This window comes from Chenopodium album, chromosome 3, assembly GCF_948465745.1.
Source record: "Chenopodium album chromosome 3, dcCheAlbu1.1, whole genome shotgun sequence".
Classification (NCBI taxonomy): Eukaryota; Viridiplantae; Streptophyta; class Magnoliopsida; order Caryophyllales; family Amaranthaceae; genus Chenopodium; species Chenopodium album.
Window position 1 is genome coordinate 79,862,993 of NC_137836.1, and position 19,736 is coordinate 79,882,728.

At 33.5% G+C, this 19,736-nt stretch overlaps 1 protein-coding gene across 2 annotated transcripts; it reads right to left on the minus strand.

The window, feature by feature from the left end:
* Nucleotides 1-341: 341 nt before the first annotated feature.
* On the minus strand, nucleotides 342-12,661 carry LOC145624396 (exportin-T-like). Of its 2 annotated transcripts, XM_081677425.1 has the most exons (16): nucleotides 12,468-12,661; nucleotides 10,559-12,323; nucleotides 10,374-10,463; nucleotides 10,169-10,258; nucleotides 9,949-10,038; nucleotides 9,531-9,590; nucleotides 8,950-9,012; nucleotides 8,774-8,869; nucleotides 7,843-8,007; nucleotides 7,412-7,585; nucleotides 7,241-7,306; nucleotides 7,074-7,172; nucleotides 1,464-1,607; nucleotides 1,072-1,241; nucleotides 916-963; nucleotides 342-798 (listed from the first exon to the last, which is right to left on the minus strand). In XM_081677425.1, the coding sequence occupies exons 2-14, from the start codon at nucleotides 12,311-12,313 to the stop codon at nucleotides 1,152-1,154; spliced, it is 2,982 nt and encodes a 993-aa protein (XP_081533551.1). In that variant the 5' UTR covers nucleotides 12,314-12,323; nucleotides 12,468-12,661; the 3' UTR covers nucleotides 342-798; nucleotides 916-963; nucleotides 1,072-1,151. The 2 variants fall into 2 exon arrangements, with proteins under 2 accessions (XP_081533551.1, XP_081533550.1); XM_081677424.1 differs by having other exon boundaries at nucleotides 10,559-12,661.
* Nucleotides 12,662-19,736: the final 7,075 nt, after the last annotated feature.

Consider the following 19,736-nt stretch of genomic DNA (forward strand, 5'->3'; position numbering starts at 1 on the left):
GGTACAAGAACCTAGCGCCTCGTTCAATCCATTATAGAACCTAGGCACAAAGAGAGGGTTACCCATACTTGGACTGAAGCTTATAGGCAACTAAGGCAAGGGGCATAACATGCAAGGCTAATTGGCTAGCAGTGTGAAATAAGAAGTCATATATCAAAATCCTCACTTTTTTTCATACGTCTATCCATCGTGCAAAGGTTAAAATGTCACTTGGTTCGGTTCATTAAATGTCTTCCAACATTTATGCATTAGGAATTCTCTTTATATGCGTAGTGTAACTAAGGTCCATGCAATAAGAATGGAAATGAAGATAGAGATGAAAGATAGAGCAAGGTTAAACATAAGATTAATTCAACTATACTACATTACTATTAATAGTCTAATGTAATGAACAAAATTTTTTTATGGGATCACATATCCCACAAATACAAAGAATGCCTTCTATAACGCTATTTTGCACTTTAAAGTCTCATCAGATGAATACAGATCCTACTAGCCCAGAAGAACTAAAGCTGAAATATATTGCTTGCCCTTTTTTAAAAAAAATTATTACTTTTCTATTCCTTTTTCTTTCAATGCCCAAATGGCACAACATATTGTAGACATATAAACAAAACACCCAACCTAGCTAATCAAATATTCGAGTTCTTGCTAACTCACACTGATGGATATATGATAGGTTGATTCAGCTTGGGATGAAACTTCAGAAGCGTAAGTAGAATAAAATGCCACTTTCACATACAATGAGCTTCACGCTTTCCATATTAAAACAACAAAACTGCTTCCCGGAATTTACACCTGTTCAAGAGAAATATCTAAACTAAGTCACATAATCTAATTTTTTAAGACCTGTTACTTATACATTACAAGACTGATAATTGGCTGTTTGCTTGACAAAAATGAATGTCAACTTACCTCATGATCCAGTGAACAAATACCATAAATATATACAATCACAAAAACCTGCAACATGAAAAAAAGATCAAGAGGTGTAAAAGGATACGGAGTATTTGTCAAACTATAAATCAGACAAAAATGACCAAACATAACCAGATTCGGAAAACAACTTACCTGTACGGACAAAAGAAGGAGCTATAATTGGGATAAAATGAGATAAGAAACTTCAATAGTCATATCATCCTTCGAAAATGCTATCTGAAAACAAGACTTCCATTCTGATGCTGTCTTAAGTTCTCTATGAGGGACTGGTAGAATGATTTAAGAGCTTTGGATTCGTTGCTCTGTGAATTAAAGTCACCAACACAGGCATAACACATTAAAGTAATTGCCAACTCATGGAAACCAAAATGCAAAATAATGTTGTCTAGGACAACCATTAGAAACAAAGCCTACTTGACTAAGTAGAACTTCCAATTCAAATATCATCAAAGTTCATAAGCCTATGCAATATACAAAAGCTGTAAGGTTTGGAAACGTAATAGTAGCAGAGTTTTTATCCGAACCTGCAATTTCTGAAAATACTGCTCAGCCATTTCTTGGGAGCAGTGTTTAGCTTGTAAACCCTTGGAAAACTCAGAAAGAAAGTTATCACCAAACTTCTCATATATGACCTTCTGGGCTGTTATGATTTCGCCCAACAATGCATGCTGGCAAATAAAAAAAAGGAAAGTACTGTTACAAAACAGGAATAAAGATCCTAGGTAAAAATACAATCAGTTGAGGAACAATGGAAAGCTTTCTTTTGGTCATTTACAAAACATATCAATCTTTACAAACCTATGGAAATACTTAATTAATTACATTAATAAATCATGAATGGAGATAGCATTGACACTTAAAAGCCTCTTGTAATAAAGCACACACACGTAAATGTACAACTGGAAGATTTGAGAATAAATTTGCAGCATTAAAAGTCCTCAGGCTTCACAGAACAATGGGCCAGCTTTTCAATGCTCCTCTAAACTTGAGCGAGTTGTTATTCAACACTAAAGAAATGGCATAAAGTTAATGACATATTATTGTCCTTCCCACAAATGTTGGATCTCATAGAAAAGTACAAGCAAAGTACAGCTTTCTCCATCTTCAATAAAAGCTGGTATCAAGACTTTCCATTCTCTCCTTGCTAGACGGAAACTTTTTTTAAGGATGCAAAAAGAGACACAAAGGACAATTGGGCAATGGTGTCGACAGGGAATTGATCCCATGGGTATCATTCCTGAGACTTCAAGGAATTAAAATAATTGGCATCCATTACCTGATGGAAACTTCAGCGAACCTCCAAACAGTTATGGTTAATTCCAAGTATACAGTGAGTGAGAACTTTAACAAGGGAGAATAGAAGCCTATGCGACAATTTTAATAACTGAAACGGTAAATATAAGTAATATACCACATGAAAACCTCTGGAGTACATGCTTATAATTGTCCCAATCCTATTCATGTGATCATATCAGGTTAAGTCAAGGAATCCCTAGAAACAGAGATGAACACTAGCAAGATTCTCTAGAGTTGATACTTAAAATCCTATTCATATGACCATATCTGAATTCAAAATTTAACAGGATCCCCTCGAAACAGAGATGACCGCTGGAATGGTATAACCTACACAGCCCTGAAACAGCCAACCCAAATCTCTGTTATCAAGATGATTGATTAGCATTGAATTTTCAGCAAATCATACTCTCCAGAAGCATCCATATGGATAAAGCTGCCACCTTACTAGCTGAATCGTGAATTATCTGATACCATAATATCATAGTTTGTTTGGAAACGAAATAAGGAAGGAAAGGGGGGCACGGAATGAGAGGGAAGGAGAAGCATTTGAGGGAAATGGGAAGAGAGGAAGGGGCCATTTACCATTGGATAAAAATAGGTTTTGGCAAGGAAAAGGATTATAAGGAATACATTTTTCTTCCTTGATGAGCAAGTTCTTTCCACTTATTCCAAAATCGGATAGATTTGGAAGGGAACTTATAAGGTCCATGTTTAGTTTAGGCATATGTCCTTTCAATAACAAAATGCCTACAAGGATATGGAAGAAATAGCACAAATGCTGGATTTCTATTTGCATACCTTGGATATTTGCTACTAGGGTTCATCAAGCTTCAGAACTATTGCCAATTCTGTAAGTTGAGTGAACCAATTTTGAACAAATACATGTCACTGCAAGTATGGGTGTAGTGATGGACTGGTGGGGATATCTAAAGACAGACTACAGAACTTAAAAAATGGTGATTCTGGCAAGAAGCGTTTAGGTGACTGGTTTACAATGCTCAGTATCTCATCAGCCTTTTCAGCTGTTGTATCTATTGCACTGGCATTTACTAAAATATCTTTGCTTAAAAATTTCAAATCCTTATGTTTCCCTTTCCCAATAATACTCAATCAACAGAAGGAATGGACCCCATTTTCCCTCCCCTCTCCTTCCCTCCATATCATTCAGGTAAAAAAGTGAGGCAATTGATAATATAGCACATACCTCAAACAAGCCTGTCACCCTCCCATCACCAATTAAAGGAATTTGATTAAAAAAACAACAATGTAGCAACGCACCGCTCTCTCCCCAAAGAAAAAAAAAAACTGCCCAATCACCTCATGTTTGGCATTGCCTAACAGGCTACAAGAGATTACTATTATGATAATAAAATGTCTGGCTAAACCACCCACTTCAGTATTTCAGCAGACACTGTCTAAAATAGGGTCATAGCTCATGAGAAACAACTGAATAGCAGGAAACCAGTGTTATACAATGATACTTAGATATATATATAAATAAAAAAAAACCCTGCAAAATCGCAAAAAATATTGCAGCACAAGGAAATCAACAGAATACCAAGATACCCAGTACTTCACAGACACTGATAGAAAAGGAAAATTTGAAAAGAACGGTCTCAACTTTTGTCATTCCGATATAAACAGTCCCACTTTTCTATTATCTCTAAACCGGTCAAACTATTATACCAATTTTATATAAATGGTCCATGAGTAAGAGTAACCTACTATAGCAGGTAAATAATTGTCACGTGATTTCCACATGATAATTTAGTGACTCCGTTTTTATTTTATTAATTTCATTACCTTTTCATTTCTTACTTTTGACTTTTGTATTAATTTGCTCTTTCCCAACCACCAACACCGTAAAATTACAATCTTCTCTCTATCTTCCCTTGTTGTGACACTTACACCATTAAAGGATTCCTATGTGCTTACTGTAAAAGCAAACAACCAAATATAAAGCAATTATCTTCTTGGTGGGTAGGTATATGTTGCGCATCAAAGAAGCGGCAAAAGGGTATTGATTTCCTCGGTAACAAGGGTAAGTTGTAAATCTTGAAATTATTTTGCTAGAATCAAATTGATGTCGGTATATGAAGCCTCCCAACAAAGGAGTTAACATAATTAAAGTGCATATTGAATGGTTAATTAATTAATCGTATGAGCATGTGATATTTGTGTCAATTTTATAATTATTATAATTTAGGTTTGTGAATTTAGTTGAATTGTATGACTATATAATTGAGTAATTCATCTAATTTGAAATAGGTATACATATGCAATTGGGTTGTGGTTATTAATGGATGAACTAGTGTCACTCAGATTTTGGCATGGGGGGTTTATAAAAAGAATGCAATTGGGTTGTTAAAATATGTTGGTGGAGAAGAGAGAACGTTTCCCGTTGATCCTGATGAATTGTGTTGGTGGTAACTTGTAGAATTGGTTCAGAAATGTGGGTATAAAAAAATTGATGTATTTTTTTTTATTTAGTACCAAATATGAGTTTTGAAGATGGGTTGAGGTGGGTTTATGCTGACAAAGAGGTGTTAGATATGGGGGAATTAGCAATTAAGTACAAGGAAATTGACTTGAACGTGCAACTTGGAGTGGATGAGCCAGAGATGATACCTATCCTCCCTTCTTCAAATGCATCAGGTGTTAATAACACAACTAAAAAAAACCCCAAAGAACCTTACATAAAAAATTCTGAAAAATTGACTCCGACTAGAAAAAAGTGCTCCCACCTAGTGACCCACACATGGATAAAAAATCCACCCCAACTGGTAATCTTAGATAACCCTAACCTTAACGATTTCCCCACTGCCTCCCAATCAAAATCTTGTAAAACCAAGAACACTTCAATCCTTTTCTCCCAACCAAAATCTATCCAACTCAATAACACCAGTATTGTTAACTCACCAGCAGAAGCAACTTCACAAATAACCCCCTTACACAAGAAAATCAAGATGAGGAATATTATAGGTGGTATGACCCTAGACCAGATAGTCCTATACCTCTTAATGAGCTAGTCAGTGAATCTGATGAGGAACAAATTTCTGACCCATTGTATGAGCCTTGTGATGATGGTTATGGAGTTGCAGAATCTGATGAGGAAGTGGAGAAGGAGCTAGACACATTAGATGTGCAAATAGAAGAAGAGTTAGAGGAAAGATCCGAGGAAGAAATAATTGTAGATGAAGCTGAAAGTAGTGATGATGAATTAAAGGTGGCTAGAGATAGGGTTAGGAGTTGTAATAGTGAGTTGTTTGAGTTAGCTCAAACATTGCAAAGAGAAGCAGCTGCTGGTAGGCTTGGTGTAATTGAAAAAGATGGTTCAGTTGCAGCGGAGGATTAGGATTTTTTATTGCTGCGGATGGAACAACAACAATAAATGTGAGTAGTTCTTTCATATTTAATTATTGCTCACGTTAATTTATTTGTATAAGTATATAATATTTATAATTATTTTTGGCAGAATTCTGGATAAAGAGATCGACAAAGAGATGATCAGGGAGAGCTCACACAATCCTCATTATATTAAACTGGCTATGTACCCTGCAAACAGTCAAGCTTCAACATCATGTGATTAATTATGGAGTTGATGTCATGACAAATGATATATTTAGTACTCAATTTTTTTCTTTTTTAATGGTAATCTTTTTGGCATGCTCTTTTGAACGATGTCAAGTAATATAATTTTGTTTCGGATAGATGTATTTTACTTTGATGGTTTTCAACATTATATGGCATATTCAATTGGAAACACAAAATGTCTGATCATTTGATTAGGTGAAAAAATCAGTAATCAGGGTAATACATATCCAAATATTTACCCTCACATTCTGTTGCAATCTATAATCATAATTCATCACAATCTAATTAATACGTACAACTATGTAATCAATCCTCCCACTAACAACGTACCTAAAGACTATCAATATAACAATAGCAAACATAATATATGACACAACTAAAGTAGTATGTAATACAACTGTGAGAAAACAAAGTCAACATAGAAATTAAAAGGTATGAAATTAATAAAATAAAAATGAAGTCATTAAAAATCATGTGGAAATCACGTGACAATTATTTACCTGCTATAGCAGCTTACCCTTACTCATGGACCATTCATATAAAATTTATACTACCTCCGTTACAAGTTATGTGCAACGATTTAACATAAATCAGAGAGGGGAAATGTCTAATCGTTGCACATAACTTGTAACGGAGGTAGTATAATAGTTTGACCCGTTTATTGATAATAGAAAAGTGGGAGTTGGGGCTGTTCATAGCGGATTAACAAAAGTTGGGACTGTTCTTTTCAATTTTTCCTTTAAAAAAAGGGTCATAACTCATGAGAAACCAACTGAATAACAGAAAACAGAGTTATATCACATAGATATTAAAAATAAGGAAGACTGCAAATCGCAAAAAATGTTGCAGCACAAGGAAATCAACAAAATACCAAGATACCTAAAATTAAACAAAGTGTGAACAAATTCAAGCATTGCATACCGCATGCACAAGGATTCCAAAAAAACACAATGACAGTGGAAAATACAACAAAGCATCCAGACACAAAAGCTGAGATCATCGAGCTCAGAACAAAATGGGTAGAAATTGTCTAGTAAAATGCTAAATTTACTACAATGAGTTAATGACAATAAAGTTGGAGGGAAGTAGCCAAACAAAGCAAATAACCCACTAAGCGTCGTCATAATATGAGAATGAACCGTTGATAGAACAAAAAAAAAAAAGAAATATGAAGCAATCAGATATTTGGTAAGAAATAGTGTGCATAACAAAAGCAGTAAATAGACCATAGTATATCAACTCACAGAATTTGCATCTCGAAACTCAAAAGACTTATCCAACACGCTGTTGAGGCAGCATTCTACTGCAAAGGTTTCCACTATAAAATTCTGAAAGCCATGTACCTGAAAGACAGCAGCTTAATAAAGATCTTTAATAAGATAGCATTACAAGGGGAAATTTAAAAACAAACCTTCTCGTCTCCATATGAACCAGTGCACCAGTCTTTGATTAATTGGATAAATATCTGCACACATGCCTAATTGGCAGAAGCTTGGTTTAGATCATACTAACTTACCACACAGCCAGTCAAGTGCAATCAGTAAGAAAAACCAGTTGAACTAGAGTGGAGAGAAGAACACACCTTTCTCACAGTAATATCCTTATGTTTACAAGAGGAATGCAATAGCAGCGGCATTATTAAATTTAAATACTCTCTGGCATTAGGAGAGATGAAAACTGAAGACAATTCATGTGTGGCTATGACATTGAAAAATGTGAATAATGTTCTCTGAAGTTCCTGCTTTTCACGAACATCCTGCAATAAAAGGAAGTAAATTATACAAGGATATAAATTTAGTCTTCAAAGCATTCTTTATTGGGTTGTAGAGCAAAAATTATTAACACAATATTGCATGCATTCATAGCAGTAAGCAACTTGATATGGTAACAATCATTCTGTATACAAAATTACAAACCCAGTTTGCCATCCTCAGCCATTATAGTAATTTAAGAATCACTTTTTACCGTGACTATGGGGTGAGATTTAAAAGGACCACATCATTGTGAACATACCTCTGTAATGCTACCTGGTCCACAAGGAATTTCATCCAACGGAATAACAGAAAATACCCTCGCAACAATAGTTGGAAATACTTCATCCACAATGTCAAGAACCTTGGTGTTGAATTTGCATATAAGTTGATTCAGTAACACAATTACTCCAACCAGCTCCTTTGGCTGCAACAAAAACGTAGTAAAGTTAGTCAAATAATCAAAGGAAACTTAATGGCTGCTATACAAATACATAAAATGTCATACAAATACACAATGGATCTTTCAGTCCTTTATTCTTTTTGCTACCTTACTCAAAGCAGTGCACAGTAAACTAATACAACCAAAAAAACAATATTTTTTATTTTATTTTTTAAAAGGTAACATTGAAAGGCAGAGAGAATGCCCTTCCGCTTTCCACCGCAAGAGCCATCTCCAACTCTTGAAGGAAGCCAGACAAGCAATTTAGACATAAATTATGAAATTGCTGCACGACCAAATACTTCTAACTGGTTAATGTGCGAGTGGCAAAAAAACCTTTTGTTTCATCATCATCCCCATCTCAACAAAGTGGCCGACATCCTTATTCAACTATGAATTCTTGCATTAATGTTTGATGCATCGATTATTTTCTTCTAGTAGCCTTAGTTAGAAAAGGTATTGTAATCATATAATTAAGTGCACTACAGAAAATGCAAATTAAAATCATTCTCTATATCGAAATTAAGACACCGGGAAAATCAGGATTGAAAAATAAAAGGGTAAGAATGCAAAGAACAGAGAAGCGTCAAGCATGTTCATTAGCAAACGATAACCTGATCATACTCAATCCAGAAAAAACAGTACTATTCTAGAGCAATCCATATCATTATACAAACCTCAAGCTTGAAGAATGGGAGCCATCTCAGTACAGCTTAAGGAAGCAAAAGAGAGTATTAATTCACACGTTTACCTCAATCTCTGCAAGCAGCTGCTCCAATGCCTTTGGCAAGTAAGGAAATACAGACACGCCCAAAGTTTCAACCATGCGATGGATAAATGATGTTACCTAAGAAAAAAAAAAGGCAAGATTTAGCAAAGAACAAATAAATAACACCTTGACAGAATAATATGACATATACTACATACCTTACTGCGCAAGGACTCCACTTTTGGATAGACAACAAGGATTTGGAGTAGTATATCTAATGTCTGTACCACAATAAAAATAAAAATAAAGTTACATAACTGGACAAAGCGAACACTCAAAGGGAAAGTATTTTTAAAACCAAAGCATTTGTCTTGGAGAAAACGGGTGTCAACAGCATAAAGCATGATCCAGGCATTTAAGGAAAAGACAGGGAAGTAGGGAACATAGACTACAATGGTTAAAAGAAGAGGCATTAAAATTTCTTTTAGAGACATCACAGCCAGTCAATATCACAGAGATTCGATTACAGATCAAGGAGCCAAGAGTCAGATACAAAGATGTGTTGAGAAATTTCAAAATCCTTTACCATGGACTGAACAGACAGTTACCAGTGGAGGTTTATTAAAGAAGAATTAAGTAAACAAAAATATGTCAATATCAAGTGTGGCTGTTACTTTTTAGCACTCTCTGAATTCTAACTTCACATACTCCAACACATAAATCTATATTCATATCATAGTGTAAAACATGCAAAAAACTGAAAAAGAAAATTAGCAAACAGTAATGAAAAATATTAAACCTGTTTGAACATATAACCAATGTCTGGACGGCTGGCAATTACAAGACGTTCATTAAAACCCTGCATGCAAAAATTAAGATGAAATCAGATCAATAACACTAAATACAGGGGAGTCTAGAGTGCCAAATCAATTCGACACTTAAGCTCAAAGATTAGATATAATTACACATATTACATCTATGTACAAGACAAAAACACAGTTACAAGCCTACAACTAGCAAAGACTAGGCTTTTCGAGCATACTATTTCCTGCCGAAATTCACTAGCTTTAGCTCTAGAAAATTTAGACTAAAACAAGCACATTCACAGCACTAAGTACTTAATTGATGATCTTCTCTAATACGAAGCCAGTTCAAAATCTGTAATCAGTATCACAACATATGCATGTAGCAATGTAGCATGCATCAAAGGGGCAAACCTTGCTGAGTGCATTTATAGCCACAACGATTTGCTGAATGATTAAAATATTTGTTGCAGAATCTTCTGGATTTTCTATTAATGTCTTCACCTGCACACGTAATATTTCCAAAACAAACGTCAAATAGTATTTATAAAATATAGCACTTAATCAATGCATCAAAAAAGTACATAAACAGCAAAAATGATATATTTAGACATCATGACCACAAACTCTTAACCTGCTGACATAAGGGTGTGAGTAATGAATTGAGGTAATGAGTTTGCTTCTCATGGGGCACTGAGTCCATCCCAATCAGAATGCCAATTGCCTATGAAACATACAGAAAGCAATATAGTCTTCAATTCAGGAGCAAAAAGAAAAAAGATGTAGTGGATGTACAATCACAACAACATTGCATATACAGCATAGATAGCATTAACAACCTCAAATATGTGACTTCCATCTTCAGCTTCAATCATCACCTTATCTGAGAAACTTATGCTTGTAAATCGAACAACGACATCATGCAATTTCTGTGGGTAAATTCAGAGAGAAAATTAGGCAAACAAAGGAAAAATAACAGATCCTATCCACATGATAAACTCATTTCATTAGAAAGCAAAGTCACCTGTAAAATTGTCTCAATAAAAGGAGCTAGCTTTGATTTCAGCAATTTCACAATCCTCATGAAGAGATAGCTTGCTCTCCGGCTCACAATAATATTGGGGTGACGTATACCTCTTTCATCAAGAAAAGCTTCCAGGGCCTCGGGTATAGATTTTTCTTTCTCCTGAACATACTTCATGTACCTCGTAATAGTCTCCAAGTAAGTAAGAGCAACCAACCTATTAGAATGGCATGGGAACCTTGTTGATAAAAGCGTGAGCACTACTCCTAAAAGCCCGCTCCCTGGTTTCACTGCCTCATCACTCAGAGACTCCCCAAGCGCATACAGAAGCGAAAGTGCAGCTTCTACCTCCTCGACATTTCTCTCAGAAGTAGGATCAACAGCTTTACCAAGTGAATTTTGGATAAATGAATAAGTAACTTCAGGAGCTACACGCCCCACACTACGGAGCAGAACCAGTAAATCCTTCCTATATTCAAGCATCCTGTCCTCTTCTTCCATCCCGATTTTATCCAACACATCAAGGTGATGACAGTAAATGGGATCATAGCAAATCTGTGCTCTAATCACTTCTAAAATCTGACTCACATGAACCAGCTGCTTTTCAGTTAGTGGAGACAGATTCTTCATTGTAGCTACATAACCAGAAAGAAACTGCACTGTATTGAATGTTGCATCCACCTCAGACCTTCGCATTACATAAAATACAGACGGCAATACCTCTTCCAAAAGCTCAGACGAAACTCTCTTTCCTTCCTCAGAGTTCAATCTCTTTGCACATTCCAAAACCTCAGCTGCATAACCAGTAAGCAAAGTGGCAATGCTAGACAACAACTCAACATCAGTCTCCTCATTTATCAAACCAAATACACGATTAATCTGCAAACTCTTTAACAGATTAAGCTTCGCTTGTGAATCCATCCGTTTCATCACCACAGCCAACACACAACCCGCGGCAGCACTCCTAAGTTGCTCAGGAAACCCGTCAACCAAGATTAACTCAAACAACAACGGAATAAACATTTGATTAGCAATCAAACCTATATCAATCCATGAAATATACCTCCTCATCGAATCCAATACACTAGCACAAAGCTCAGAATCCGAATTCTTATACGTCATAATAATTTGATACCAAACTCTCACAATCTGAGGAACACATTGTTCCCTCATTTTATCCTTAACTCGGCCCGCAACCGCCACTTCATCGGCATTACGGGGATAGTCCAAACTAATCAATTCATCATCTAATGCAATCAACAATCTACAGAACATATCAATAACTACTGTCCCTATAGGCAAACGATTAATAAAATCCTCAAAAACAGTAGGCCAAATTAAAGGGTACTCATAATAAATCAAATTAACCAAAACTTGTGCAAGTTTATTCTTAATAAAAGCAGGACTATCTAAAACCTTAACTAAATTCTTACTATTATCATCAAAACCGTCATAAGTAGCCATTGCGAACACCAATTTACGGATAAATTCCTTCTCTTCGACACTCATCGACGACGAGTAACGAACTCGAACGGCATCGTGCAAGCATTGCAAGCACCAGAACTGAACTTGCGCAAATTTACTGGTAAACAAATGTTGAGCACAAATGCAAGAAATTGTCTGGGTTTCCTTAATTCGTTGACAATACTCAATTGCTTGAGACTTTAACACAGAATCAATAGTCCCAGATTCATCAAAAGTAATCAAAATCGCTTTTTCTAGGTCATCCATTTCTGGATTAATCAACAAATTCATCACAAAAACCCTACAAAAAATAATCAATCTTAAACCCTAAGTTCCGAGTTTTATCATGAATTCAAACTGTATTTAATAAAACATTAACAAAATTTCAACTTTTTAGTGTGAAATTGAGGGGTGAGAAAGGGATCTGGTGAAGTACGAAACTAACCTGATTAGGGTTTATAAATGTTGGGAAATTTGAGGAAATTAAATGGGTTTGTTGGGGGTAATTTTGAGAGAAAGAGGAGAGAGAAAGATGTGTTCTTGTTGGGTATTTATTAGCGTTCCATTGGTGAGAGTGAAGGTAGAGGAGGTTTGAAGGAGAAGAGAATATTGGGTTTTTAAGTGTGTTTTTAATTACGAAAATAGCGTGATTGTGGTGCAAATTGATAATTTTTGTGAATTTATATAGGGTTCTTGCTGTTATACTTGGCCGATGGATATCGTCTTTGAGCTGGGTTTTGCGATTTATGAGGTGTCATGTTATTCATGTAACCTAGGTGTGTTTTATTTTTTAAAGTGCTATCTATACTTCTATTATAACCTAATTATATTTTATTTTAAATACAAACGATCCATTATTCTTAATTTATATAGTATAATCCTTAAAAGAATAGCTGATGATTTTTTTTGTTGGTAGTCTATAAGTAGCAGACTTTGTTAGACATAGACAATTATGGCATAATTTTCTAAGATTATTCCACTTAAAGGAATTTATTTATGTTTTTATGACTTAATTTCTTAGGATCATTAATAGCAAAATAATTAATACGGCTATCTCAATAATTAATGGGTATCTCTTTCATAAACTCTTTAGGGAAGAAAATTGTGAAGTAATTAAATTTCTTATAATAGTAAAGCATAATGTATATAATACCCAATACATTGAATGTAAGGTTGAGCAAAATTGGCTACTATAAGGTTCTGTTCTAAATTTGTCTAAATTCATGTAATTGAAATTTATATAAAACATTAATCATATCATAACTTATTTTCAACATATTAAATTATCAATACCTATTGAGAAATTTGTGTCGTTGTATGTGTGCTAAAACTTATCTTTGTGATAGCAAAACTGATTTTATTAGGCATAACTATAAGTCAATATACCAATTGGTTGTTGGTGACTTGGTGTAGTGGTGATTGGGACTACACTTAGTAGGGAGGACTCGTGTTCGATCCCCCGCAACAACAATCGGGAGGGGACTGAAACCTAACCACCCATAACTGATCCCCGAATCCGGATTAGCCCAAAGGGTGAACCGGGTGAAACACCAAAAAAAATATATCAATGGGCCATATAATAAACTCTTTGTGAATTTACAAGGCAGTTTAGAGAAAGCCCAGTGTTAACATTTTACAAGGCCTACTAGTTGAATGTTACCAATAAACAACTCTCAGGCCCATATGTTGATTGATTGGGCCTTATGAAGTCTGAATAATAAACACCCATACCAAATCCAGTCCAATATCATAAACTCATTATGCGATTTTGCAAGTTGGACTGATATTTTAGCGAAACATCATCATCATGCCAGAGCATGCTATCATGTTGGGAAAAAGTTTAGGCATAGATGTAGAAATCAGTACTTGTGGAGTACGTCGATGCAATGTTTAATGCAAATCAATACAAATTACGAAATATGAATTAAGGAAAATGATAAATGTAGCTCTTTAAATGATTTTATTTATTTATTTTTTTTTTGGACAAGCTCTTTAAATGAAAAATTAGTGCTCTTACGGATAAAAAAATATTAATTTACACGTGATTTCTCATAAATTGTTGACTTTATTCTATATTATTAGAAAGTTGATCTAATCCTAATATGCTATCAACCCATCATTACCATTGCATGCAGCCATGCAAAGTTCAACTTTTGACAAATGTTGATTTTTGTATAATATGAAAATTTATACAATTAATCGACTATGATTCCCAAAATATGGTAAATAAGATTGTATTAGAAGTCTTAAATTGGATGTGCTGGTGTGCTAATATGGAGTAGTCTACAGGAAAATATTATTATTTGTAGAGAACAATTCATATTCGTACTAGCTTAATTGGGGTACGGTCTTGGGGAGCTTGTACATGTTATTTGCGAGTTTTTATTGCGACTAGTTCTTCATGAGTTACAAATTTGTATTCAAGTATGTTTGATTTCTTTGGACGACAATTGGACATACCTGCCTGAGTGCCTCATTTCATCGTCAACTCTACATATGAGCAAATTGTCAACATAGGTGTACACAAATATTTTAGTTTTAACAAAAAAGTTCATAACAATTTATATAGTAAGTTTATATTTTACTCTTGATTAGTGAATCTTTGTATTATATATATAAGAGCTGTGAAATTATTCAGATAAAGTATATGAGGATTGTCTTCACATTCATGATAAATCCGAGTGTATATAAACTTACATCGCAAAATCCCCATTACACTTTAAGCAAATTCTCCACGTGTCCATTTAGACAATAACCTTTGCTCAATAAGACAATAACCATACAAATTTGTCAAAGGTATGCGTAGAAGTTAGATTGAATAAAAAAATATAAAAAAGAAGAAAACGGAATCGTCAAATAGAAGTGAGAAACATAAACTCTTGAAGCAAAATCAATTGTATTGTTGTGACAATAGTTTTGGCATTTAGTTTTTGGTATTAGCAATTAGGCAAATAGCATCAACAACTTATGAAGACATGTTAAAAACGTTAAAAGAGGAACAGAAGAGAGTGAGGCAGTGGCAATTGTAGCAAAGGCGTGTGCGGACTGCTTACTAATTGTCCAACTCATTACATGCACGCGGCTTCCTTGTTGCTTGCACGCTATTAATGTTACTAGTACGGACTTCTTACTCTGCTACGCCACGCAATTTGCTTGCGCTTTTCTTTTCATTCCCTTGTTTTTAGAGGTCCCTTTTACATACCTACACCACCTTGATTATTTTAAGCTTTTGTTTATCGTGGCTTGTTGGCACGTGGTTTAGATCGCTAATGATCAACTTTAGAGGTTGTGGGTTTAAGTCTTGATACACATTTAAATTGAACATTTATTAAATTAGGGAGGGTGACACGTGATGAGATGAAAGTTATTTGTTTGGGTTTTAATAATAGTACGAGTATTGATAGATAGGTGGACTAATAAATGTGTGTTTTTGTCCAAGTATTACTGTCATTAGTACAATATATTCGGATATTTATCGATTACTTCATAGTAATTAATCATTATTTTTTATAAAATAAAAAATATTAAGTAATCACAACTGTAATAGTTAAATACATATATAAATGTAAAGAAGTTCATTAAATTATCAACAACACCTTGGATCAATTTGATTTGGACGAGCTAATTAAGTAGACGAATCCTTTAAGGGAGATTGAAAGGGTCTGGCATACTCACTCCCCCAAAGAGCACTAAAGTGTCATCCCAAAATTGTACGGAGTAACATAAAAACCTCATCAATTAACACAATAATTATTAGATTTAATAAAATGGTTGATTAATGACAATGAAATCATACCAATTACATGTTGTATTAATATCTTTGTCTAACAATAGTAGTTTTCAATAACCAAAAAAAAAAAAAAAAAAAAAAATTAGTAGCTGGCTTTTGACTATTATTAATAATATAAACCATTTAAAAATATAAATCAAAAGATAGATATTTACTCCCGTCACAAAATCATACATTAATGTCGCGCATATATTTGATTTGATACATGATTAGAAAGAGAAAAATGTAAAAGTCCACCCTCAAAGACTAGAATGGTTCTAACTCTTGCAATGCTACCAACCTTAAATAAAAGATCCAAGTGTTTAAAGAATAGTACTCCCTGTTTTTGGTTAAGCAAGTTGCAATTGATTTGACTGAAAACCATTCTAATTAGAATAAATAGACCAAAATAAAGGAGGAATATGCATGCACCCTCACAAATCACAATCTAATATAAACGACAACAGTCGACATACATGGACTCTATCAACTATTTTGAACGATCATATATATCCCGTCTTACGTGGCACACTACTGTTGATTAATCTGATTTATTGAGTGGGGTTGTGAATTTGATCACTGTCCCACCTTCAATTTATGAGCAATTACTGAGCATTTTTAGTTTTTATTTTATTTTATTTTATTTTGGTTACTGTTGGCGGCCTAGTTGATTACGTGTGTTGTTGGTAGTAGACTAGTAGGAGTACGTGGCATCGAGAGGGTTTCCACTGACAGTGACACGTGCAGATCACGTGTTTCTTTTACTAGGATTTATTTCAATTTTTATTTTTTTTTGGTGGAGAAAAAAAGAAAGAGATTTCATTTGGAGGGGTAGCTTAAAGTAGGAAGCCGTAATTAGGGGAGGGGGGATTAGTGACAAAGTGTCCTTATTCATTCTTCCAATTCTAGAGGAACTACATAGACATATACTTGTAGAGTTGTAGTAGTATAAAAAAATTGACAACAAATAACTATGGAGTAACTAACTTCGTACAAGGCTTTGGTATGCTATTGTAAATTTGTAATGAACACTAGCAACTATTTTGTTACTAATAAGGTCTCGTTATTATCTTCGCTTTATTCAAAATCATATTTAGTAAAAATAATTTCATTTTAACGAGAGTAAGTTGAGTTTACTATACTTATTTAATTTAAGTAATAATAATTTAAATTCAACAAAAATTAGCAAGTGAAAATAACATGGCATTAATTACCTGCTATTTATATATGTTCCATGACTACCATCTTCATATTTATGTCAAGCGGTCAAACTAATATATAATTTTAACTTTACGTCAAGTTAGTAGTTTGAGAATAATAAGAGTTAGGGCATGTTCTGTTCATATTATTTTCAGTTCAGTTTGATTTTTATTTCCTTCTCTCATAAAATATTTAGTTCAGCTTAGTTCGGTCAATCAGAACATGCCCTTATATACAAAGTATATTATATAATACGGAATACTCCATACATATATGACATAACGCTCACACACCTCTTTTAACAAAATTTACATATAACTAATTAGCTAAACAAAGTGTAATATACAATGGTAATTAGTAGAACATTCATAAATATGATTTGACCAATTGCTCATTCCTCATTGGCTAGCCAATAAATTTAAGCTTGATAATTAATAAAGAAACCAAAGAAAATCACATACTCTGGTAAAAGCGACACTTAAACTAGCTAGTAGCCACGCATTAGCCAGCACGGCAGCAATTAGCATGAAAATCCTGGATTTTTCTAAAATAACTCAGCTAAATTGAAAACAATCCCAATAGTAGTGGTATTTTGGTTGGATACTTTATCTTTGAAGGGATTCTACTTTGTTTCCCTAGCAATTAGGAGAATCTTCTTTTGTCACAAGTCATGAACTTAGACAAATATGGTTGGTCCCATGCATATGCATATGCCCTTGCAACTTGTTTGCCACCAATTTGGCAATTGGAGTATGGACTACCATGCATCTTCCATATAAAAGACTACCAAGTACAAGTACTATCTTGCTTTGATTTCAACATGTTTAGTTATACGTCAAGATATGTACCCGCTTTTGTATACACCTGCCGTGCAATTTTTAAAATCTCGTATATTCGTATTTGTAGAAGTATACATTAATTAATAGCATTATACGATGTAAGATGTACATGAGGTTTCGGTGTTGGAGTATTGACATCGCTTTCACTTCCTATCCATTAGGTTTAAGGATCAAATTTTTTAGGCTTCGTTTGAGGGATTTCCCTTATCTCCCCCCCCCCCCCCCTCCCTTAAATGAACCCCCTTCTTTTTACCAACAAAAAAATAAAATAAAAAAATGATGTAGATTTTACAGCTTAGTCAATACACGCAAGTGTATTTAATTATTATGTACGAAGTATGTGATATTAGATATTACGACACTTATTGTATTTCGATTATACAAGACTCTCACTTCACGTCAATTTCAAACTCAGATACTTCTTAGTTGTGTTAAAAGGATGGAGTTTCTATCATTGTATTGGTGACTAAACATGTTAAAAACATATACTCCTTATTTAATAACTTACTCAAAAGTTGTTGATTCTTTTTAATACAAGAAAATTTAAGGGTTTATTTGGTTCACCTTATTTTTGCTTATCTGATTAGATCTGGTCTAGTCTAATCTGATCAGAATGTCATATTTGACCAAACTTTGACCTTAGATATACGATAAACTATACGGAAAAAAATACATCAAGTGAGGTATTGATAGTAGATTCTTAATAAATAATAATGTGTATTGTATTAATATGTGATTTTCATAATTTTCCATCACGAAATTAAAGATATTTAGCTATAAAAAACTGCACATAAAACGATTATTTGATATGAACTTATTTTTTATAATATGATCTAATTTGAACTTATTTTTTCTGAAATATGTAAAAATAAGGTGAACTAAACAAGGCCTAAGTCAACGATTGCCTTAAACATCAAGAACTAGCTAGAATTTCTTATGCATTATAATAGCTAGTGAAATAATAATGAATGATTAGTGTTCACTAGAGTACTGAAACGAATCAACGATGTGATTTTAACTTTAATTTTTTTTTGTAATGGTTTGGTAAATCTATTAATATCAATTTTTACAGCATTATAATTATGGTTAGCATGTCTATAAAAATATTGTTTTTTTAGGTCAATAAAACGATTGTTTATCATCCTTCAAAAAAAAAAAAAAAAAAAAAAAAAAAGATTGTTTATAATTCGCATGAGTTTTTTATTTGAAGATAAATATTAAAGATCAATTTGCCTATTAAAGATCAAATAAATGTTGAATTATAGACGATATAAAAAAATACTCCGTACTTATTATTATTGTTGTTTTATTTGGAGTAGCACTTATTATGAAAGGTTTTATGACAAAAATTTTTAATCAAGTCACAAACATACTTTTTCTTGTAATATCTCATTTTCTTAATTATTTATTGGGTAATGCTATACAAGCATTTAATATACTTCCTTTTTTAGTATTAAGTTGGGAATTTATCGACAATTTACGAGTAAATCGGTGTAATAAATGTTTATTAATTGTCAATTCTTTCCATTTTTAGCTTCTTATATGCAGCCCTTAGGGTTGCATATATCTTTTTCCTTTATTTATTTAAGAAAAAAAAACTTGCAACTATTTAATTTAAGAATATCTTATAAATTATTTGCAATACATTTTAGCCTAAAACATACTCCGTAATACACATTGTCAAACATGAGCAACATTCATAGGCCTTGTTCACTTCACCTTATTTTTGTTGAAGTAAAATTATTTTAACTGAACTAAAATTATTTTTGATGAACAAAAATTATTTTTACTGATGAACTGAAATTAATTTTACTAAAGTGAAATTTTTCTTACTTAATGTATTTTATATTTCTTCTTTAAGTTTATTGATTTTTACTAAACTGAAATTAATTTTATTGTACTGAAA

Coding starts and splice junctions, on each gene's coding strand:
- LOC145624396 (XM_081677425.1), bottom strand. CDS start 12,313: ATGAATTTGTTGATTAATCCAGAAATGGATGACCTAGAAAAAGCGATT. Junction 10,464..10,558: donor TTATTGAGACAATTTTACAG/GTGACTTTGCTT, acceptor ATTTACCCACAG/AAATTGCATGATGTCGTTGT. Junction 1,242..1,463: donor AGTATTTTCAGAAATTGCAG/GTTCGGATAAAA, acceptor TTTAATTCACAG/AGCAACGAATCCAAAGCTCT.